This window comes from Desmodus rotundus, chromosome 1 (genome assembly GCF_022682495.2).
Source record: "Desmodus rotundus isolate HL8 chromosome 1, HLdesRot8A.1, whole genome shotgun sequence".
NCBI classification, from domain to species: Eukaryota; Metazoa; Chordata; class Mammalia; order Chiroptera; family Phyllostomidae; genus Desmodus; species Desmodus rotundus.
In genome coordinates, this window is record NC_071387.1 from 89926353 (window position 1) to 89951404 (window position 25052).

Below are 25052 nucleotides of genomic sequence, written 5' to 3' on the forward strand. Positions count from 1 at the left end.
AAAAAAAGTATAAAAAATGTAAGTCCATGAAAACATGTGATTTTATGAGTCCTTTTAGACTTATTTTTGTTTGTTTTTAATACTTTATTTATTTATTTTTGGAGATGGGAAGAGAGGGAGAAAGAGAGGGAGAGAAATATGGGTGTGTGAGAGAAACATCAATTAGTATTGGTTACCTCTCACACTCCCCCAACCAGGGGTCTGCCCCACAACCTAGGCATATGCCCTGACCAGGAATCGAACCAGTGACCTTTTGGCTTGTGGGACAATGCCCAGCCCATAGAGCCACACCAGTCAGGGCTAAATTGTTATTTCTTCAGGGAGATGACAATGACCAATAGTGACTGGCACATTCTTTGCCCTCTAGAGATCCAACTCTCTCTCCCTATGGCTTCTCTTTATACTCTACTTTGTAATTGAAAAGAAAACATGAAAATGCCGTAATATGTAGCCAATAAGAAAAATTACAACCAAAAGCTTCTTTGGGTAGAATTCTAGGTAGGAATGTGATCCAGCCAAGATTTTGGGGCTGTGCACAGAGCTGGGACTCAAGCTATGCAGACTTCAGTGCAGAGGGTGTCATTTAGTTTTTTGAATATCATTGCCTGCATTTCAAAGCCACATTAGGAAAGATACTGGCTCATATTTGTTTTTGTGTGTTCTCTGCCTCTTCCCGTCTCCATGATGGATAATAGAGGTTTTAATATGCAATAGTGACATTCTAGTAGATGAAGGAAGGAGGCAGTTCCGGAGAGCAAACCCAACTTATGCTTTGTATATTTACTCTTGCTGTTTTCCCTTCCTCCTCATTTGTAATTCAGGAGGCTCTCTGAGAGAGACAAGGCTTCTTAGATGGATGGAAGGGCAACGGGCTGGAATACCAGGCTCTATGAAAAGGTCTGGTATTGAATTTGCTCATTTGATCACACTGTGCTTTGGTTTGTTTCTGGACTTGCTAAATGCAAATTACATGTATTTGAGTATTTGGTGATTATTTTAGAGTATTGTAATGTGTGAGTGATTTAATTTTCCAGACCTGCTGCTCAGGTATAGTGAAAATCTGCTCCTTTTGACATGCTAGGCTCTGCGGCAGCCAGCCGACTTCAATCCTTCAGACCGGAGCAGCCATCTAGTTGCTTCTTGCTCATGTCACATGTTTTGTAGTCTCTGAGCTGCAGATCGTCAGGCTTATAGTTGGAGAATATACCTATTTGTCTCCTTTGTCATTTCATATACTCTTGCTGTTTTCACCACCTTCCCCAACCCAACCCCTTTAAATGTTTTTGTTTTGTTTTTTTGGCACAGAGCTGTTTTATCTGTGACGATCCCAAGGGACAGTGTCAGTCTCCAAGGCCATGGGTCGGGAGAGAGGAGACTCAGCTCCTTAGCCCCGAGCCGATTTGCACAACCAGGTGGAAGTCGATCAGGGTTGGGGATGAGCGGCCCAGAGATAACCACTAAAGCAAGGAAAGACCAGAAGTCCTGCCACCACCACCTTAGATGGACCAGGAGGTTTCAGTTACCCTCTTCGGCAGGGATCGCACCTGCCCTCAAAAAAATTAAAATGACCCCCGCTATTGCTCCGAGTACCGGAGGAGACCAGGGATGGGGGTGGACTCCAGGGGAATGCGCGCTGCCTTTGTTCCGCTTCCCGGATGGTCCTGCGGGCTGATTGGGCGGAAGGAGCGTGTCCGGGCAACTACGTGCTCCCCACTCGTTTGTGCCTCGGCTGGAAACCTGTGCCCACTGCAGGGCGTTCCGCGGCCAGAAAGGAAAGGGAAGGGGGAAGGCTGTGTGCAGCCCGCCCCTCTACTCCCCCGCCTCGGCCCGCAGGAGCTGAACGGGCTCCTTAGGCACGATGGCTCGAGCCCGGGCAGCGGCGGCAGCGGCCCGAGGCAGCGGCACATCTAGCTCTTCGCCTCCGCGCCAGCGGTGATCGGACTCAGCGGCCGCTTCCCCTGATGAGACTGTTGGCGGGCTGGCTGTGCCTCAGCCTGGCGTCCGTGTGGCTGGCGCAGAGGATGTGGACGCTGCGGAGCCCGCTCACCCGCTCCCTGTACGTGAACATGACCAGCGGCCCGGGTGGGCCGGCGGCGCCAGCGGGCGGCGGGAAGGAGAACCACCAGGTACTGGCCTGGTCTGTGGGGCGGGGGTGTGGCCGCCGGGCCCGGACAGCGCAGGCGGCCATTGTGAGGGGCCGCCGCCTCGGCCCTGCGAAAAGTTTCCCCACCGGGCGCTTGGCAGAGGGCGTCTTTCCTTATCTCCCTGCCTGCCGAGACCCCCTGTAACCCCTCCGCAGGCCCCAGCGAGGGCGCCTCAGGCCCCGCATTGTGTCCCTGCACCAGGCGGTTGCTGCAGACACTCGGCCACCTCGGCCCACAGCGGTGGGCACCCGTCCAGCACCAGGTCTGAGGTATAAACGAGCAGACCAAGCCTGTCACGCCGCACTCTCTCCATACCCCGGAAGAGCTGGCCCCTCTATTTGTCTTCATGAACCTGTGATCATACAAAGGGTCATGAAGAAATGCAGCCGTGCGTCACCACTCAACTCTCCGGGCTTATTCGGACGGATACCATATGTCCGAAGCACGAACTGTATTTGACAGGCCCTGGCCCCCACCCCGCCCAGCCTTCCCGTCCTACCTGAGGGGACAACCCCAAACTGAGGTGTTGTCTGACCGGAAAGATGTGGTGGGGACGGAGGGGATGGCAGCTTTTACTGGCAGGGTTTTAAACCAGAACTGGGCGGGAGTGAATTCTAAGGGTTGTCATTGATGCAGTGGGGCCGTCGGGGCCGTCTTTTCATTAGCTTTGCGCTGTTTGAAGAAATACGTGCAGGTCAGCTGTGGAGTTACGGGTGAGAGATTTCACGTTTGGCCGTACTGTAATTTACAGTTTACATTGATTGGAAAGAGGCTTTTGACCTCTGCCAGAGTGTGGGCTCGTAATAGCTAGCGTTTATAGTAGTTTGCCTTTCTGGAGAGCAGAATCCGATTCTTGTTCCACTTTTTGTGCCTCATTATTTTCATAGATTTCTCATTTTCCTATGTTGCTTTTCTTACTATGTATGCCAGGTGTTCAGCGAGTTTACACTCAGGTTGGTTTCATGCATTTTAATGATGATAAAGAATTACCTACGGAGGTAAAAGAATTTATTTAGAAAAGTAGCATTTAGTTCTTATATAGGAAATATTTACAGTGGACCCTTTTCTACTTTTAAAGGAAATCATAGATTTCCATTTTTTTTTTTTTTTTGGTAATCCCACAGCTATTGCAGTTTGTTAGGTAATAACGCTTATGATACTGTGAAGAGTGTGCGTAAAGCTAGTAGGTGATCTTAAGTTGTAAAACTACATTCTTTGCTCTGGATTGATTACTCACACTAGTCATTTTTAGATAAACAACTCTAAACTAGTGTAGTGATAATGTACAATTACCAAAATGTCACATTCCATGTGGAACACAGATAATGGTGTGAAATGAATTAAAAAGTCATTTTTAGCAGGAGGTAGAAATATGGATCTGGATAGGGTAAAAAGGAGGCTTATTTCCACTGAAGTGTAATTATGGGTGAGTGAGTCTCTTAGCTGTAGGTGTTTGTTATAACACTTGTGACCACTTCTTCTGCAGTACACTTAATATATCTTCAATGCTCATAAAATTAGGCATATTTTAAAAACTGTGTAAACACTTTCATTTTTACGGAACCTAGGTAGAATTATAGCTGTAGATATAGCCTTAGAATATCTCCTAACAGAGGTTACTTTCTGATGGTATACATTTTTAGAGCTGAATCTGTCATATTCTAAGGAAAATTAATACTGATTTCAGAGACCTCATTTACTTCATTATGCTTTGGAGATATTCAGGTGTGCATGTTTATGTGAATGTGTTTGTGTGTGTATGTGTGTGTATGTGTGGTTTGTGTGTGTTTCAACCAGTTGCACTAATAATTTGGCAGCTAATTTCTCCAAGGTGAAGACTAATTTGGGGATTTCTAAATAATTAGGGGGAGATTATCTCTTTTCTTTAGAATAATCAATCCAGACATTATTTTGAGATGATACAGTCACATTATGAAAGTATCCACAAATAAGGTTAAAATTGACAAAAGAAATATGTATAGAAACCACAGTGAGGTTAGGTAAAATTGGAGACTGTCCTCTTTGCTTTATAGGGGGGGGGCAAAAGTAAGTTTATAATTGTGAGTATGGGGAACACAGTTTATTCTTGTATTATTGTTTATTAATAATTGTATTCCATGCAAACATCTGTAAACCTACTTTTGCCCCAACCTGTATTCCAGGATCTTGGATTTGCTTTATAAACTTCGTTGCTTGTGAAGTAGCAACTCTTAATGGTTCCCCTCACCCCATCAAATCATAGTTTTACACAAGGTCTTGTGGTGTTCATTTGGGTGTGTGGGTTCCGTAGCCAGACACATCTGATTCTTTCGGAGTTGCACAAAAATAGGATTATGGATTTGATTGCACCATACTTAGCACAGCTTTCCTTATGGTTATTTTATTAAGAAGTCATGAAGATTCAGTGGTTAAAATAATTCTCCACCACTTTGGCACTTGGGCAATGTTTATTCATTAACAATTGCTATTTCGTAACTGCAGCCTACAGATGCAAGCCTTCTTTGAGCTAAAACAGCTTTAAAACTATTGTAGTAGCACCATTTTCATAACTTGGTTTGGTGTGCTAGCTTCAAAATTGAGATTCTGTTTCACTGAGATTCTGAAACAGGGGACCAGATTCTCTTAGAACAGGGATGTATCTGGTGGACCAAATTGGGCTCACTGACCTTTTTTGTACAGCATGTGAAGTAAATTACATTTTTAAGTGGTTGCAAGAAATTGCAGTATTTTGCAACATGTGAAAATTTCTTATATGAAATTTAAATTTTGGTGTCCACAGAAAAGTTTTGTTGGAACAGAGTCACCATGTTCATTTACCTGTTGTCTATGAGTCCTTGCAGCCTACATAAGCAGAGTAGTAGTTGCTACTTTGTGACCTGCAAGCCTAAAATATTTAGTATGTGGTTCTTTACAGCATTTTCCCCAGAGAAAAATTTAGCTTTCTTAACCAGCACATTCTTAGTCACAGGTTTCAAGGTGAGTAGATTGACTCATTGGGGAGAGATAACTTATGTCATTTTTCTGTATTTGTAGACTTGGGACTTTAAAAAGAAAGTAGCAATAGAAACTTTGGATCTAGTCTTTTCTATGCATTGCACCTAGTACTTTAAATTGATGCAACTATTATAGACCTATTGAAACTTGAAAGAACTCTTAGGCCTCACTAACTAGGTTCCTGGTAATAACTGTCATTCAATAGCATCTTAATTGATGGAATGAAAAGAGAATTGTTATAGAACTCCCTAGAATCAAGCCAGGACATTTTCTCCGGATGATTTACTGCATGGCTTTTTACAAGCACAGACAACATTTAGTATCTGTGATTATTAAGGTGTAACCTACAATTGCATGTGTCTATTTGACTTATTTTTTTACCTTCTTATATAAGCTCAGGACTGTGCTATGCCGCAAGTAATGATGGATTAAAGATAGAATTACTATGATTTGGTTTTTTTTCCCCAAATGGAAAAATACTTGGATGGCATAGCCAGAGGTCAGAGGTTGTGCTAAAGGACAGATTTGGTCTCTTGACTCCCCATTTATCTGTGGAGGTGGACTGAAGTTGGGCATGAGTTAAGGGTGCTCAAGGCAGTCAGCCAGCCAGCCAGATGGATTCCTGTCTTCCTCTGAGCTACCTTCGAGAATCTGTAGGCTTTGGTAGCCGAATGCCAGAGATTTTGAAGAGGAGTTCTTTCCTTCCTTATAACCTGTGCTGAAACCCTAAACAAGTGCTTGCTTCAGTTTCCCAGAACACTGCTATTTCTTTCCTGCTGTATATACCAGGGACCTTTATGTGCCCTAGAAAACCTTCAAAAGCCAACTCTGTAGAGATGTTGACCTCAAAACACTAGCTGAGGTTTGTGAGTTAAACAAGCATGGTAACTTCCAGGAAAAGGCTGCTCTTTAGACCCTCTGAAGCTTTGTTCACACCTCAGGATTATAAAATACTAAGAATTTGAAATGAAGGTTGACAATTATTTCTGAAATCAAAGCTGAAGCAACTTAATCTAATCTGTATAAATTGTTCCCATGCATGGATGTGAGGGTGCCTTGTTACTTCACACATTGAAATCTCACCTAAAGAGCTTGTTAGGTTGGTTTGTATCATTAGTAGAAAAATAATGAGTGGTTTGCCTGTGTATGCCTATGCTGTATTTAGATGCATGAAGGTGTTATTAGTGAAATGTGTGCACAGATTTGATTGCATTGCAGAAATTTAGAATGTGGCTTCCGAGTCGTTAGCTGTCAAGGTCAATGTCATTGGGTTTGATCTGACTACTCCCTGTAGTAGAAAAGATTCTGTGTTAATGGGCCCCATCAGTGGAGCCATTCTGATGATTTTTTTTTTTAAATTTATTGTTATTCAATTACAGTTGTATGCCTTTTCTCCCCATCCCTCCACCCCACCCCAGGTGAACCGACCTCCCTCCCCCACCTCCACCCTCCCCCTTGGTTTTGTCCATGTGTCCTTTATAGTAGTTCCTGTAATCCCCTCTACCCACTGTCCCCGCCCCCACCCCCGCCCTGGCTATTGTTAGATTGTTCTTAACTTCAATGTCTCTGGTTATATTTTGTTTGCTTTTTTCTTCTATTGCTTATGTTCCAGTTAAAGGTGAGATCATATGGTATTTGTCCCTCACTTCCTGGCTTATTTCACTTAGCATAATGCTCTCCAGTTCCATACATGCTGTTGCAAAGGGTATAAGCTCCTTCTTTCTCTCTGCTGCGTAGAATTCCATTGTGTAAATATACCATAGTTTTTGGATCCACTCGTTTGCTGATGGGCACTTCGGTTGCTTCCAGTACTTGGCTATTGTAAATTGTGCTGCTATGAACATTGGGGTGCACAGGTTCTTTTGGATTGGTGTTTCAGGGTTCTTAGGGTATAATCCCAGCAGCGGAATTACTGGGTCAAAGGGCAGTTCCATTTTTAGTTTTCTGAGGAAATTCCATATTGTTTTCCACAGTGGCCTCACCAGTCTGCATTCCCACCAACAGTGCACGAGGGTTCCCTTTTCTCCACATCCTCTCCAACATTTGTTTGTGGATTTGTTTATGTTGGCCATTCTGACTGGTGTGAGATGATACCTCATTGTGGTTTTAATTTGCATCTCTCTGATGGCTAGTGATGCTGAGCATCTTTTCATATGTCTCTGGGCCCTCTGTATGTCTTCCTTGGAGAAGTGTCTGTTCAAGTCCTTTGCCCATTTTTTAATTGGGTTGTTTGTCTTCCTGGAGTGGAGTTGTGTGAGTTCTTTATATATTTTGGAGATCAGGCCCTTGTCTGAGGTATCATTGGCAAATATGTTTTCCCATACTGTTGGTTCTCTTTGTAATTTGGTGCTGTTTTCTTTAGCCATGCAGAAGCTTTTTATTTTGATGAGGTCCCATTTGTTTGTTTTTTCCTTTATGTCCCTTGCTTTAGGGGATGTGTCTGTGAGGATGTTGCTGCGTGGAATGTCTGAGATTTTCCTGCCGATGTTTTCCTCAAGGACTTTTATGGTGTTACGGCTTATATTTAAGTCTTTTATCCATCTTGAGTTTATTTTCGTGTATGGCGTAAGTTGGTGATCGAGTTTCATTTTTGTGCACGTAGCTGTCCAGATCTCCCAACACCATCTGTTGAAGAGGCTGTTTTTGCTCCATTTTATGCTCCTGCCTCCTTTGTCAAATATTAATTGATCGTATAGACTTGAGTTTATTTCTGGGCTCTCTATTCTGTTCCATTGGTCTATGTACCTGTTTTTATGGCAGTACCAGGCTGTTTTGATTACAGTGACCTTGTAATACAGTTTGATATCAGGTATTGTGATCCCTCCTGCTTTGTTCTTCTTTCTCAAAATTGCTGCAGCTATTCGGGGTCGTTTATGGTTCCATATGAACTTCTGAAATGTTTGTTCTATATCTGTGAAATGTGTCATGGGTACTCTAATCGCGATTGCATTGAATCTATAAATTGCTTTGGGTAGTATGGCCATTTTGATGATGTTAATTCTTCCAATCCATGAACATGGTACATGCTTCCATTTGTTTGTATCTTCCTTAATTTCTTTCTTCAGTGTTGTGTAGTTTTCTGAGTACAGGTCTTTTACCTCCTTGGTTAGGTTTATTCCTAGGTACTTTATTTTTCTTGTTGCTATATCGAATGGGATTTTTTTCCTGATTTCTGTTTCTGCAGTTTCGTTGCTGGTGTACAGGAATGCCTTTGATTTCTGGGTATTGACTCTGTATCCAGCTGTTTTGCCAAATTCATTTATTAGGTCGAGTAGTTTTTGAGTGGAGTCTATAGGGTTTTCCATGTACACTATCATGTCATCTGCAAACAGTGACAGTTTCATTTCCTCCTTTCGAATTTGGATGCCTTTTATTGCTTTTTCTTGTCTGATTGCTGTGGCTAGGACTTCCAATACTATGTTGAATAGGAGTGGTGAGAGAGGGCATCCTTGTCTTGTTCCTGATCTTAGTGGGAAAGCTGTAAGTTTTTGTCCATTGAGTGTGATGTTGGCTGTAGGTCTCTCATATATGGCCTTAATTATGTTGAGGACTGCTCCCTTTATTCCCACTTTGCTGAGTGTTTTTATCAGAAATGGGTGCTGTATCTTATCGAACGCTTTTTCCGCATCTATTGATATGATCATGTGATTTTTGTCTTTGCTGTTGTTGATGTGATGTATTATGTTTATTGATTTGCGAATATTGTACCATCCTTGCATCCCTGGGATGAATCCCACTTGGTCATGGTGGATGATCTTTTTAATATATTGCTGGATGCGGTTTGCTAATATTTTGTTGAGAATTTTAGCGTCTATGTTCATCAGCGATATTGGCCTGAAGTTTTCTTTCTTCGTTGTGTCTTTATCTGGCTTTGGGATTAGGATGATGTTGGCTTCATAAAAAGAGTTTGGGAGTCTTCCATCAGTTTGGATTTTTTCGAATAGTCTGTGAAGGATAGGGGTTAGTTCTTCCTTAAATGCTTTGTAGAAATCTCCTGTGAAACCATCTGGTCCAGGGCTTTTGTGTGATGGGAGTTTCTTGATGACTGCTTCAATTTCCTTTGCTGATATTGGTCTGTTTAGGTTTTCTGCCTCTTCTTCAGTCAGTTTTGGAAGATTATATTTTTCTAGAAATGTGTCCATTTCATCTAGGTTTTCAAATTTCTTAGCATACATTTCTTCATAGTAATTTCTTATGATCCTTTGTATTTCTGTGGTATCAGTTGTAATCTCTCCACTTTCATTTCTAATTCTGTTTATTTGGATCCTCTCTCTTTTCTTCTTGCTAAGCCTACTTAAAGGCTTGTCGATTTTGTTTATCTTTTCAAAGAACCAGCTTCTGGATTCATTGATCCTTACAATTGTGCTTTTAGTCTCTATGTCATTTAGTTCTGCTCTGATCTTGGTTATTTCCTTCCTTCTGCTTGCTCTGGGCTGTCTTTGTTGTTGTTCCTCCAGTTCTTGTAGGCATAGGGTTAGGTTGTTTGTTTGAACTCTTTCTAACTTCTTAAGGTAGGCCTGTATTGCTATGAACTTCCCTGTCAGGACTGCCTTTGCTGTGTCCCATAGGTTTTGGGTTGTTGTGAGTTCGTTTTCATTTGTTTCCAGGAAGTTTTTGATTTCTTCCCTAATCTCGTTCTTGACCCATTCATTGTTTAATAGCATGCTATTCAGTCTCCTTGATTTTGAGTGTTTTGGGTTTTTTCCCTTGGGGTTGGCTTCTAGTTTCAGACCCTTGTGGTCAGAGAAGATGCTTGATATGATTTCAATTTTCTTGAATTTGTTGAGGCTTGCTTTGTGTCCTATCATGTGGTCTATCTTTGAAAAATTTCCGTGGACACTTGAAAAGAATGTGTATTTTGCTTCTTTGGGATGCAAAGCTCTGTATATATCAGTTAAGTCCATTTCTTCTAGGGTATTGTTAAGTGACACAATATCTTTGTTGATATTTTGTTTGGAAGACCTGTCCATTTTTGATAGTGGGGTGTTAAAATCCCCTACTATAATTGTGTTGCTGTCAATATCTTTCTTGAAATCCTCCAAGATTTTCTTTATGTATTTGGGTGCTCCTATGTTGGGTGCATATATATTTACAATGTTTATGTCTTCTTGGTGGATTCTTCCTTTGAGTATTATGAAGTGAACTTCTGGGTCTCTCTTTATGGCCCTTCTTTGGAAGTCTATTTTGTCTGATATGAGTATTGCTACCCCTGCTTTTTTTCCCTGTCCGTTTGCTTGGAAAATTTGTTTCCAGCCCTTCACTTTCAGTCTGTGTAGGCCTTTCATCCTGAGGTGGGTCTCTTGTAGGCAGCATATGTGTGGGTCATGTTTTCTTATCCATTCAGCTGTTCTATGTCTTTTGATTGGAGCATTTAATCCATTTACGTTTAAGGTTATTATCGATAGGTAGTTATTCATTGCCATTATTTCCTACCTGTGTTCCTCTGTCTTTCTCTTTTCCTTCCTTTCCTTAAAGCAGTCCCTTTAGCATCTCTTGCAGAGCTGGTTTGGTGGAGCTGTATTCTTTTAGACTTCTTTTGTCTGGGAAACTCTTTATTTGGCCTTCTATCTTGATAGAGAGCCTTGCTGGGTAAAGTAGTCTTGGTTGCAGGCCTCTGGTTCTCATTACTTGGAATATTTTTTGCCATTCTCTTCTGGCTTGGAGCGTTTCCATTGAGAAGTCAGTTGCTAACCTTATTGGGGCTCCCTTGTATGTTACTTCCTTTTTCTCCCTTGCTGCCTTTAAGATCCTCTCTTTGTCTTGGAAATTTTCCATTTTAATTATGATGTGTCTTGCAGTGGGTCTCTTTGGGTTCCTCTTGCTTGGGACTCTCTGTGATTCCTGGATTTGGGTGACTTTTTCTCTCCTCAGATTAGGGAAATTTTCCATCATTACTTTTTCAAACAGGTTTTCTATCCCTTGCTCTTCTTCTTCTCCTTCTGGTATTCCTATTATACGGATATTGTTACGTTTCATGGTGTCCTGCATTTCCCTTATTGCCTCTTCATTCTTTCTGAGCCTCTTTTCCTTTTCTTGCTCTTTCTGGGTGTTTTTTTCTACTTTGTCCTCCAGCTCGCTGATCCAATCCTCTGCTTCATCAAGTCTGCTTTTAATTCCTTCTACTGTGTTCTTCAATTCAGAAATTGTATTCTTCATTTCCTCTTGGCTCTTGTTGATATTTTCTATTTCCTTTTTCATGTTGATATAGTTTGCAGTGAGTTCATTGTAGTTTCCTTGTAGTTTCTGGTAGTTCTCTTTGAGCTCAGAGAGCTCAGTGAGCTTCCTGATGACCATTGCTTTGAACTCAGTATCTGATAGTTGACTTGCCTCTTTTTCGGTTAGTATTCTTTCTGAGACTTCCTCCTTTCCTTTCATTTGGGAATTGTTTCTTTGTCTTCCCATTGTTTGTGAGGCTCTTCTTGTTGGCCTCTGCTTCTTAAATTGCTCTGTTCTGACTCCCTGGGTTTATGATATGAACTTCTATGGTAGAATGCCAATGGGATTCGGTGGTGCTGTCTCCTTACTCTCCTGTGCTCACTGGTCTTGAGCTGACATTTATGTGTTTAACACGGTCTAACTCTAGTCTTTTCAGCACTCCCGGTTTTGTTGTCTCACCTGTGGGAAAAAGAGAAAGGGGGGGAGAAAGAAAAGAAAAGAAAAAACCAAAAAACAAAAAAAACAAAACAAAGATGGGAAGGAGGGAACAAGTAAATAGGAAAGGAGGAATGGAAGGAAGGAGGGAAGAAGGAATAAAGAAAGATCGGAGGCAAGATAAGAAGGAATTTTAACAAAAATTAAAACATAGAAATAGATAAAAGAAGGCAGGAAGAAGACATAAAAATGGTAAAGGATGGGAGGAAGAAGGAATGAGAAAAAAAAAAAGAGAGAGGAAGAAGGAATTCAGGGGGCAAGGAAAGAAAAAAAAAAAAAAATCTTCTGCTGGCTTTAAACCGGTCAGGTTAGTTCTGCTGGTGTCCTGTCTGTGCAACGGGAGGGGGTGGTTGGAAGGATTGGTTTCACTTTTCTCCCTTCCTGGGTCACACTCTTCGCTGTTGTTCAGCCTGCAGACTCTCCTCTCACTGCAGCTCACCTCTACTGGGTGTTCTGCCTTTGTCCAAGAGAGCTAGTAGACCCTGAAGGGTGCGCACTTGTTAGGTAGGCGTTGTAGGTGTGGTCCCTGGCAGGCAATCAGGCCGTTGATCAGCCAATCCCATAGCTTTGTTCTTGGGACACGCAGGCTGCGGCTCCAGCCGCTTTGGCTTGGGACGCGTGTGCGCGCAGCAGGGCGATCCAGCCGCTTTGGATTTGTGACGCTCTCAAGCTGCTTTGTGCTCTGAGCGCATCCAGCCGGCCCTGCGCTGGGTGAGCGCACAGCCCGCCGAGCCAGAGGCTCTGTGCTTGGGGGCCCGATCCAGCCGCCCTGGGCTTGAGTCTCTCCGGCGGGCGGGGCCGCCCTGGGACTGAATCACGAGGCACTCGGTTCCGAGGTTTTGGGCCTGTGGGTGGAGCAGCCAGTCTCTGCTCCAAATGATCTCAGAGGTTTCAGGTGTGGGCGCCCCTCCGGGGTTTCGTATGGGCCCCGTTTGCTAATCTGCGCGCTCTCACGGGCGCGACCGGACCTCAGGTGAGCACCGTGACTCCAGTGTTGCTTATCCCGTGCTCGCAGTCCAGGGGCGGATCGGGGAGGGGCGCCAGGGGCCTCGGCTACTACCGAGAGTTCTCTAACTAGCCCCTGAGTGTCTCTATTTTCTTTTTCTTTTTGAGAAATTCCTCCTTTTCAAGCCCCCCTGGTCCAATCAAGCACCTGGCTGCTCACAGCGCAGCCTGGCCCTCTCCCAAGACTCCTGCAGCAGCCCCTGCGCCAGGGCTGGTGCTTCTGCCGCCCTTGTACCGCGCGTTCCGGGGTCCCGGGGACCTTATTGTCCTTGAGCACTCTTCTTACCGTCAGATCTTTCAATGTCCTCTATCTTTGGTCTCTGATCTTCGTATATGCCGGAATACTGTTGGCTGTTCGCTCTGCTCCTCAGATCAGCTAGGTATTTCCCTGGCGTTCAGGGGAAGTGGACTCCGCTCCCACCTATGTTGCCGCCATCTTCCATTCTGACTCTGCAGTTCTAGATGCTCCAATACTGCTGTTTCTGGTTGGCACACAGCTCTCCTCCATATGATGATTCAGACATCCAGGCTTGGACTGTGGAGTAGTCCACATCTGTGTTACAAGAATGGAGGAGGTGAGTCAGCCGGCCGGCGGCACAGGGGAAGATGCAGGGAGCCATTCTGATGATTTTTAGTAGCCCTGATTGTCTCAGGTCTTTGGTTGCTTACTGCTTTTAAGAATGGCTGTGTGCTCAGACCGACAGAGTAGTTTTTAGGCATTCCCTTGAACTTTAGTTTTCCTCTGACCAAATTTTGTGGATCTTGGACAGGAAGTTCCCAGGAAGGAAATCTGCAGTTACTGGGCACTGCTGTGTGCCAGGCATTCTAAATATATTATCCCCTCTAATCCTCATGACAACTCTGGGAAGTAGGTGGTTCACGCCCACTTTACAGATAGAAGCTTGAAGCTAAGAGAGATGAGACATGATCAGAGAAGTACAGTTCACCTATGGCAGAGTTGGGTTTTGAGCCCCGGTTTGTCTCCTTTTTTTGCCACTAGTTCATGACACCACTCCAGGGAAACCTGTGAAATAGGCTGCCTTCTCAGTAGAAGATGGCCTCCGCTTCTGTGGCCCTCTGTATGGATGGGGAATTACATAGAGGTGTGCCGGAACACTAGTCGGAGATTTTTTGCAGTTTGAGTTAAACAAGGGTGGGACAGCTGTTCCAACTGCTGGCCTTCATCCAGTTTGTATGCTTTTCATCAAGTTTAATATAGGGAAAAAAAACCCAAACCTTACCTGTGGTGTTTTTTTTCTGTCACCAACTAATTCTCCCGTTCTCTGACATCAACTAGATATCCTACACTAATGACTGGAGTTAGTGTCAGTTCACATGTTTAAGGGCTCAGTCCCCCAAGATTGCCCTCACTTTAGGTGCGCACTGCCAGTCACGGTCACTTGGCTACAAATTCTGGTATTCCCCCCAGGTTAGATAATTTGCTGGAAAGACTCACATAGAGTTTAAGAAAACACTTTACTTGTGTTGACTGGTTTACTATAAAGGATACAACTCAGGCACTGCCAAAGAAGAGGAGACACAGAGGGCCAGGGGTAGGGGTGGTGGCTGACACAGACCTTTCATACCCTCTCCAGGTATACCATCCTCCCAGCACACTAGTGTGTTCAGCAGCATACAATGCCCAGAATCCTGTTGTCTAAGAGTTTTATGAAAGTTTCATGATTAGGTGTGATTTAAATCATTGGCCTTTAGTAATTGAACTCAGTCTCCAGCCCTTCACCCCTTCCTGGAGGTATGGGCTGGGCTGAAAGTTCCACTCTGTCTATTTAGCTTACAGGAGTTATTCTTATCACTCAAGAGGTTTTAGGGACTCTGTTCCTGGAACCGAGGATAAAGACCAGATATTTATTTATCATGCCACATTACCAAAAATCAGGAAGTTGGTTTTTTAAAATAATTTTCTAGTTCTGCTAATGTGCTCAAATCCTTGATATTTTGGAATAAAAGACCATTATATCGTACAACTTGTGTTTGACTGGTTGAGGAACTCCAAAAAAATAATTTCAAGAACGTTTTATCTCTATCCCTCAGTCTGATAAACAAAGATAATTTTATAGGAATATTGCATTTTTACTTTGAAAGAATGATTCACCAGTCAAGATTATGTAAAGATTAGGAGATGCTCGTGGGCTTAATGAAATCTTTAAGAGAGGACCTAATACTCCATTACTTTGGTTAATATCACCCAATCAATGTATGTTCAGAACTCCTGTCATCTACCTGATTTGGCTGTTTATTGTTTGGCTAATTATTTGCATCTTCACAGTGTTGTTGCTGTCATTTTTAGAAGGTGTTATGTTTAGTTATCACATCCTACTTTATACTTGGCATCAGCAGATGATTGCATTACTCTGGGTTGATTAGTTATTCAAAAGATTTACTTATTCTTTAGATGGAACAAAATTTGAGTGGGCTTTAAAGGAAGATGCTAATATGAGGCATTTTCATGTACTGTGGTCTTCAGCTGGAGTCCATCCTGGCACATGGTCCTTCCAATGTGAAAATTTAACAAGCATAATACTTTGATCTTATCGGCACACCTTTGTCTTTGTGGTCTTTGAGGAGCACACATTCAAAGAACTCATCTGCTTGAAAGTGCACAGGAACCCACAAACAGGCCACCCTTTGCTGTGAGCTCATTGCAGCTTTTCATTGAAGCTTGCCTCAGAGGTAACTTCAGGGGGATTGCCAAGGGTTGCAGGGGCTCCCTCGATGATTTGCTCTCTAGTCAGCATCTCACCTTAAGGGCAAGGTGGCTGCTCATTTAAAGCCTGAAGGTCCTGGGCAAGATCCTAACCCATTACTTGTTTTCACTTGGTTTCTGATTCCCCCTCTGGACCCTAAATTCCCTAGACCACTGTTAAGTTTAGATAGTTAGGAAACACTCCTGGAAAGTCAGAACAATGACATTTTCTCAGTAAACCCATGTAGGGGTTCTTAAGCACTAGTGATTTTGGCTCCCAGGGACATTGGCAATGTCTGGAATATTTTGGGTTGTCACTACTAGAGGAGTGCTACTGGTATCTGATAGGTAGATGCCAGGGCTGCTGCTCAACGTCCTACAGTGCACAGGATAGCCTCATGACAAGGATTATCCAGGCCCAGATGCCAGTAGTATTGAGAAACCTTGTTCTATAATAATTTAGTTGCTATCTAGATCAGGTTATCTTTTCTGTAAACAAATCCACTCCAGTTTAATTGGGCAGAATAAGCCTGCTTTTCTTTTCTGAAAGTGAATCTCAAGCAGACACACTGGGTAGAGCTGAAGAGAAGCTTTAAAAGAAGCTTCTTATAAAACAACATACATCTTGAATAGGAAGTTGAATCAGCTGGAGCTGCTCAGGGACCCCCCCCCCCCCCAGGCTTCTCATTATTCAGAAGTAAATGGGTTTCTGGTAAAAAGTAGGTGCTCAGTCAGTGTCCTCCTTTTTGCTTGCTCATGGTAATCCAATTTTGTAGTGGGTGGATGGATTTAACCACTGTTTGCAGAACGGGATTTAAGAAAGGCCTTGCAAAACCTTTGGAGATTTAAAAGCTGACAGAAGCCCAGTGATGGCTGGTTATCCTTATGTTCCCTCCAGGATTTTGCTAGAATTTGTAACAAATTCTGTTACACTGCCTATGATTTTTTTAAAAGATGTTTTTTATTTATTTATTTTTAGAGAGAGGGGAAGGAAAGGAGAAAGGGAGAGAAACATCAATGTGTGGTTGCTTCTTACGCACCCCTCACTGGGGACCTAGCCCGTAACCCAGGCATGTGTCCTGACTGGGAATTGAGCCCCTTTTGTTTCGCATGCCCATGCTCATCCACTGAGCTACCCCAGCCAGAGCAGGCTGCCTATGATTTTTAACAACAATTCATTTGATGAACATTTATTATTCATCTGAATCTGTGCCAGGTACTGAAGTTAAATCATCATCCCTGTTTTATGAAACTTGAGGTCTTCCTTGGAAAGTTGACACTGAACATGCAAGTTTGTAGCTATTCAGTTTACTGGTCATAAATGTCACTGAGGAGACATATGGGCTATATGAGAGGGTATTAGAATGGGCAGGGGGCAACCTAGTCTAGAAGTCCAAGGGAAACATAGTTGAAGAAACATTTAGACACAGGTCAAGTTAACCAGGCGAAGAGGGAATGAGTTGGAGCGGTAAGAAGTATAGGGGACAGAGCCCATACCGTGTGAGACAGCTGTGGGAAAGGAACTGTCCAGAAAAAGAAGTGTAGGGTCTTGTGACATAGGGGCCAGGTGTTAATGGGTTGGTAGGGACTCATGAGGTGAGGCTGTGGCAAAATGGACAAATTGTGTAGTGCCTCATAAGCCAGACTAAGCATTTTGGATTTTATCCTAAGACTTCTGTGAAATAGGAAAGTGACATAATCAGATTTGCACTAAAAAAATTTGCATTTTTAAAGAACTTTGCTTGATCACTTAAAAGTTCAAACCATTTTTAATTTCTGGAAGATCAGAATCTAGATTTGTGTGTTTTTTAAAAAAAAACAGCTTTAGGCCCTGGCTGGTGTAGCTCAGTGGATTGAGCACGGGCTTACAAATCAGAGGGTTGCTGGTTTGATTCCCAGTCAGGGCACATGCCTAGGTTGCAGGCTAGATCCCCAGTTGGGGGGCACGTGAGAGGCAACCACACATTGATGTTTCTCTCTCTCTCTCTCTTTTTCCCTCCCTTTCCCCTCTCTCTAAAAATAAATAAAATCTTTAAAAAAAAAGACTCAACTTAAAAAAAAATTTAAAAAACAGCTTTGTTGAGGTATACTTCATGTACCGTAAAATCCATTCTTTTAAAATATCCAATTTACTGTTTTTTAGTACTGTACATTCAGAGTTGTGCAACCATCACAACTCTAACGTCAGAATATTTCCATCACTTCAAAAAGAAACCCATTAGCAGACAACTTCCCATGATTTCCTCCCTTCACCCCATAGTACTCACAATCTAATAATTTCTGTCTCTGGATCTTTCTATTCTAGATAATTCATGTAAACGAAATTGTATAGTTTGTGGCCTTTTGTGACTGGATTATTTCACTTAGCATAATGTTTTCAAAGTTTATCCATGTCGTTGCATGAATCTGTCTTCCCTTCCTTTGTATGGCAGAATAGTATATATACTCTTGTATTGGTTGATGGCCATTTGGGTTTTTACCACATTTTGGTGATTATGAAAAATGCTGCCATGGAGTTAATGTTTGTATCATGCAAATAGTCAGGAGGAACATGGACTTTCAACCTTTATCTTTTAAGAGGGCTTTGCTCTTTATTCTGTACACATTTTGTTCAGTAAGCCATTTCTTTTCTAAAAGATGTGCACGGCAGTGAGGTTCATCCGCATGTGTTAATGTTGATGAATTGAGAGAAATACTGTTAAAAACATGGGTTTTTCTTTTAGCATTTGAAAACAATGCTTGCAGTTAACGTTGCCACATATTGCTTAGTTTTGCAAGTCAGAGCCCATCGTTGTTTCAGTTTTCCATTTACATATGGATGCCAAGGAATTCTTAGCCCTTTGGTTTCACCTGAATGACTTCTTGTCCACATTAATAGAATGTACCTGATTGCCTGTTACCAAGGAGATGACTTTCATCTTGATTAGTAACTTCAGAGAATGAAAAATAAATGTCAGAGTGGCATTAGTATTACAGAGTTCAGAATGTGCACCAAGAGGTCACAAATATTAAAAAAATGGTTTATAACCTGCATGTGGCATACCTTGAGGCATAGTCAGTATTAAGAACTAGTTAATGATTAAGGATGAACATTTTTAGACCAAGGAAAAAGTATAAGCAGTGAATGTAAGAAGCTTCAGAGCTTGTCATATAGTTGTAAAAATAAAACTAGTCTTTAGGTTCAAACAGTTTTGGTAAAAATGTTTAAATGGTAAATTAACACAAATCAATCAACAATTGGAAGGATTTGGTTTATCTAGTTTAGGGTACAGGGTTTGTATAAAGATTAGTCAATCTTTGAAATTTTAATGTACCTGTTTGCTTGTTTATATTGGTGACATGGTCACCAGCAAGCAGTGTCTGCAGCATTGTGGCTGAAATGAGACAAACTCATGGACTACCGAGTCCAGTGGAGGAAAAGGGATGGCATGGCCACTTCTCAAGGGGAGAGTGCCTTGACCCTTGCCTTGACAGGCTTTTACTGGCTTAATTTGCATAGGAATACAGGGCATATATTGAAAGCTCATCAGTCATTGTCAGGCAGTAACAATCAAATAGATAACATTCAAAGAACTCTGAGATTCAAAGAACTCTGAGGGCTTATTTTGAGTCAGGGTCAGATAGCTAAAGGACCATAACACTTTGGGGAAACAAACTCATTTCATGCTTGGACCCTTATCATTTAAATTGAGGGTATTAGCAAAGCAGGTTTCACAGGATTTTATACATTCTTTCTGAGGCCTGATTACGGAGGGAACCCGCCCTTTACAGCACAGGGTCCCACCCACCTCCAGCATTGTTTCAGGTTTAGGTCAGAGCAGGGGAAGTAAGGCAGCCAAGAGATTAGGAGACTTCTTGCAGACAGAATGAGGACTCAGGCCATGTCAAAGCTGAGGGGCAAGGGTCCATCACCCCCTTTCTCCATAGCCTCCCAAGTCCTCCCCTGAGGGCCCCCTAGTGACCATGCCTGTCTTAGGTTGTCCCTCCCTTGAGGAATCTTACCCTTCATTGGCTAACCGGTCATGCACTGGTGGTCAGGCAGGGTGAAGTAAAGTGGGCAGAGGCGGTGCTCCTGCCAGGGAGATAAGGTTTGTCTCCTTAGTAGCTTACGGTCTCAAGGTCTCTCACTCAGCCTTAGCCATGGGGTGTTACAGTCTCTGAAACCAGGCACGGCGGTTCTCAACATATTGGTTTATAACTACACAAGATTTCACCCACATTTAGTAAGCTTAGGATGACTAGAAAATTGGTCTACCAATAGTGTAAGCAGTTGTGGGACACCTACTGCTGATAAAGGATCATATTTGTCAGGGGGAAACAAGTTACTTTTGGCTCCTTACTAGGAAAAATTGATTGTTTTTTTAGCATATAATTGATTAATAGTAACTGATTGGCTCTATGGTTTGATCATTTTGTTCTTCATGGGCTTAGTCTTTTTTAAGAATTATATTTTACTCATTATGCTATTACAGTTGTTCTGATTTTTCCCCCTTTGACCCCTCAACTCAGTACCCCCCACTCCCTCAGGCAGTCCCCACACCATGTTTCATGTCCATGGGTCATGCATTTAAGTTCTTTGGCTACTCCATTTCCTATACTGTACATTACATTCCCATCGCTATTCTGTAACTACCTATTTATACTTCTTAATCCCCTCACCTTTTCACCCATTCCCCCAAATACCCCTCCCATCTGGCAACCATCAAAACTCTGATTCTGTCTCTGTTCTTCTTTGCTTAGTTTGTTTTTTAGATTCAATTGTTGATAGATATGTATTTTTGCCATTTTATTGTTCATAGTTTTGATCTTTTCCTGAAATAAGTCCCTTTAACATTTCATATAATAATGGTTGGTGATGATGAACTCCTTTAATTTTTTTTCTTGTCTAGGAAGCTCTTTATCTGCCTTCGATTCCAAATGATAGTTTTGCTGGGTAGAGCAATTGTGGCTGCAGGTTCCTGCTTTACATGACTTCGAATATTTCTTGCCAGTCCCTTCTAGCCTGCAAAGTTTCTTTTTTTAAGAAAGATTTTATTTTTTTTTAGACAGAGGGGAAAGGAGGGAGAAAGGGAGAGGAACATCAATGTGTGGTTGCCTCTCCTGTACCCCCTATCAGGGACCTGGCCTGCAACTGAGGCATGTTCCCTGACTGGGAATCGAAGCAGTGGCCCTTTGGTTCACAGGCCAGCACTCCATCCGTTGAGCCATACCAGCCAGGGCCAAAGTTTCTTTTGAGAAATCAACTAACGGTCTTATGGGAATTCCCCTGTAGGTAACTAACTCCTTTGCTCTTGCTACTTTTAAGATTCTCTTTATCTTTATAAGCTTTGGTATTTTAATTATGATGGGTCTTGGAGGGGACTTCTTTGCATCCATCTTGTTTGGGACCCTCTCAGCTTCCTAGATGTGCATGTCTACTTCCTTCACCAAATTAGGGAAGTTTTCTTTCAATATTTGTTCAAATAGATTTCCAGCTTTTTGCTCTTTCTCTTCTCCTTCTGGCACCCCTGTGATGTGAATGTTCAAGAGATTAAGACCTCTTGAAGTTGTCCCAGAGGCTGTTTATACTATCCTCATTTTTTTGGATTCTTTTTTCTTGTTGTTCTGATTGATTGTTATGTGCTTCCTTATGTTCCAAATCATTGATTTGATTCTCTGCTTCATCCACTCTGCTACTGTTTCCCTGTAAATTGTTCTCTATTTAAATTAGTGTGTCCTTTCTTTTGGACTGGATCTTTTTTATGCTGTTGAGGTCCTTATTAAGTTCCTTGAGCATCCTTATAACCAGTGTTTTGAAATCTGCATCTGATGGATTGCTTATCTCCATTTCGTTTAGCTCTTTTTCTGGAGTTTTGATCTGTTTTTTTGTTTGGTCCATGTTTCTTTGTCTCCTCATTTTGACAGCCCCTCTGTGTTTGTTTCTATGTGTTAGGTCGAGTTGCTTTGACTCCATGTCTTGGTAGTGTGGCCTAATATAGTATGTATCCTGTAGGGTTTAGTGGCACACCCTCCCCTATCACCCAAGCTGGGTATTCAAGGTGTGCCCTCTGTATGGGCTGAGTACACCCTCCTCTTTTAGTTGAGCCTTGGTTGCTGTTGGCAGATGAATGGGAGGGATTACCCAGGCCAGTCAGCTGCAAGGACTGGCTATGACCTCTGACCACCAACCTTCACCCTCTGTGGAGAATCAGCTCTACAGGGGCAGGGTGGTGGTGCTCCAACATGGTCTATAGCTGTCCACTGGGTGCCCTGGCCCTGGGGTTTCCCAGGTGGTGCAGGCCAAGGTCAGCCCCCCCGCCACCCTCTCCCCCGCTTTGTTTTGCCCAGGGATGCCCTTCCTGAGCTGTAAAGCAATCTGAGATGGCTGCTACTTGTGTTGGGCTTGGAGATTCCCAGGCGAAGCCAAGCTGTGAGTCTAAGCTGGCTGCCTGCTGTTAGTGCAGGGCATGGTGCTCGCTAAGGTCAGCTGTTGTTTGTTTGAGAGGATTTACGAAGTTGTGAAGCTTGAGCCAAGACCATTTTCCATGCTTAGGTGGGCCTGTAAGTTGGGTAATATGGAGTCTCTAGGGATTGCCAGGGCAGGTCAAACAGTGTTAGCCAGGTTGATCGAGCCTCATATATGGCACCAGTTTGCTGGCCCTGTGGCTCTGTTGGGGGAGGGTTTAGAAAAAGGACAATGGCCTCCCTTGCCTTGATGCCAGGCACTTCAGTTTCTCCCATTATGTTACCGATAACTTGCAAGCTGCTACTACCCTGGTGCTGGAGCTCAGAGGGAGTGAGTCTGAGTAGGTGAGTCCATGTGTGGATTCTTTAGGAGGAACTGCTTGGGGCTCCAGCAGTTTCCTCCACTGACTCAATCCCCTCTGGTTTTTGCAGCCAGAAGTTTTGGGGACTTATTTTTCTGGAACTGGATCCCTGGGCTGGGGGGCCTGGTTGCGGGACTGGGAATCCTCGGTCTGAGATATCCCTCTCGAATTTTTATCCACCACCACACGTGGCTGTGGGATCAGACTGCTGTGTGTCTGTGCCCCTCCTACCAGTCTGGATGGATGTGGTTTCTTTAATTCCATAGTTGTCAGACTTCCATTCAACTCAATTTCTGATGGTTCTGAGTGATAGTTATTTTTGGTTATTCTATATTTTAGTTTTAATATTGATGTGGGTGTGTGAAGATGCAAGCCATGTCTGCCTTTATCGCCATCTCGACTGGGCTTACTCTTATTTATCAGGCCGTGATACAGGGAGCTTATTGCTGTTATTATGGGGTTCTCCTGTGGTTCTGCTCCTATAATAAAGATTTGCCTGAATTATCATGTTTAATCCTCTCAATACCAGGATAGAAACTAGTAACATTTCTAGTCTACAAATGAGTGAATAGGGGCTCAGAGATTAGGTGACTTGTCTGTGCTCACACAAGAATGGCAGAGCCAGAACGTAATTGTGGGGCTGACAGTACAGCTGATTCACTTTTCAGTCTACTTTCCCCCTTCTCTGGTTCACTGAATCTAAATGGAAATGGAAAACATTTTATTGTGGAAGATTAAATTTCTCTCACAGTGAAGGTTCTTGAATTTTGTTCTAAAATGTGTACTCTGGTTATAGCCTATTCCTAGAAATTTGGTTCTTAGTATATTATCACTTTGTCTTCTTATTGATTGCAGTATGACCTTAAGTAACTTATTAATTTTTCTCAAGTGTGGTTTGCCCTGTATCTAAGACTGTTACATGACCTGGTAAAGCACACCTCAATATTTTAAAGGTCTGTATATATAGTTTATAGGAAGACAGGCAGCTTAATCTGGTCACTGGAGTATTAAATTTTACTGCGTGTTCTGCTATTGATTTGTTTGGTGGTTTTGAGTTAAATCATTACATTATGTGACTTTTGTTTTTTTAACCTAAAAACAAGGTTAATAATGCTAGTTATGGCCTTTTTTAAAGATTTTATTTATTTACTTTTAGACAGAGGGGAAGGGAGGGAGAAAGAGGAGGAGAGAAACATCAATGTGTGGTTGCCTTTCTCATGCCCCACACCGGGGAACCTGGCCTGCAGCCCAGGCATGTGTCCTGACTGGGAATTGAACCAGCGACCCTTGGGTTTCCAGGCTGGCACTTAGTCCACTGAGTGACACCAGCTGGGGCTGGTTATGGCCTTCTTATGTTGCATCTTAGTGAAGGAGAGGCCAGCAGAGCTTTCCTATATCTGAAGGTCCAGAGGGGACTGTGACTGAGTATTGGGCTAGGGTCAGATCACTTGACTGTGCCTGGCTCTGCCACCTACTAAGCTGCATGACTTGAATGCCTCTCCCCCATCCCTACTCCTTTCCTACCTTGAGGGTTATGAGACTTAAATGAGAAATTACCTATGAAGAAGTGTTTTATACTTTATAGGTGTGAGTATCAGGGAGGATGATTATCCTCAAAGTGCTATGAGATTATAATATTTGGACATCTTAGATTAAACTCAGTCTTCTGTGTTTGTTTTTGTACTTCTCAGATAACACTTCAGTTGTGTGTTTTAATTTTTCTTCTTTTTTTTTTAGTGGTATGTGTGCAACAGAGAGAAATTATGTGAATCACTCCAGGCTGTGTTTGTTCAGAGTTACCTCGATCAAGGCACACAGATCTTCTTAAACAACAGCATTGAGAAATCGGGCTGGCTATTTATCCAATTATATCACTCCTTTGTGTCATCTGTTTTTAGTCTGTTTATGTCTAGAACATCTATCAATGGGTAAGTGAATCTTGGATTTTTTTTTTTTTTTAACCCATAGGTTTTAAAAAAAGAAAATGTAAAAGAAAAGAAATCTTGTTCAGGATGTTGACCACCTCGGCAGTGACAACACTTCTGCTAGAGCACAGCTGGCTAACACAAAGCGTGTGGGCTGAATCTGGCCCTCCACCTTGTTTTATCCGGCCTGGCACCTTGTTTCTACCTGGCAGCAGTGCCGAGCTATCTCTTAACTGTTAAGGAGTAGTTACATTTATACAGTCCTAAAATTACATTTGGCCCTTTGAAGGCAACCTTGAGGCTGATGTGGCCCCCCTCCCTGGTGAAAATGATTTTGACACCCCCGTGCTAGAGGAAATCCTTGGTGGTAGATCCAGTGTCTTAGCTATCTGTGCTTAGGCTTTTTAAGTTCACCATAACTTGATACATACCCTCATTAGTCTTAGTCTGCATTTCTCTGATGGGAAGTACCTAGAGCGGTGCTTCCCAACTTTGATGTCTGTAGGAATCACCTGAGGATATGGTTAAAATACAGATTCAGAGTCAGTGGGTTTAGGGTGGGGCCTGAGATTCTGCATTTTAAACAGGTGATACTGTTGCTGCTGATGATTTAGCAGAGGAAGTAGCAAGATATTTGACCCAAAACCTTAACAGAGATAGGCTGAGGAGTAAGGTCTTAGCCTTAAGCACATGTCCCAGGAGCAAGTTTTGGGGGGATCTATTTCAACCCAGCAGTGGGTAATGGCTTGTTTAGAGTGAAGACTCCTGTATCTGTTCTTTGATGTTTAGGCTCACCAGACTTTTATAAACTTACCATGGAATT

General features: G+C 42.7%; 1 protein-coding gene across 3 annotated transcripts in view; it reads left to right on the plus strand.

Annotated features, from left to right (window-relative positions):
• Positions 1 to 1751: 1751 nt before the first annotated feature.
• The window catches only part of METTL9 (methyltransferase 9, His-X-His N1(pi)-histidine), a 57602-nt gene continuing 34301 nt past the window's right edge, over positions 1752 to 25052 (plus strand). For 2 of the 3 annotated variants that reach the window (XR_006655454.3, XM_024560380.4), the window contains exons 1-2: positions 1752 to 2126; positions 24042 to 24232. Coding sequence is in view for 2 of the 3 variants with exons in the window: in XM_024560380.4 (XP_024416148.1) it covers positions 1962 to 2126; positions 24042 to 24232 (356 nt within the window). In the remaining variant the exon portion in view is untranslated. The remainder of the gene's footprint in view (positions 2127 to 24041; positions 24233 to 25052) is intronic. The other variant, XM_024560379.4, reaches the window with a different exon arrangement.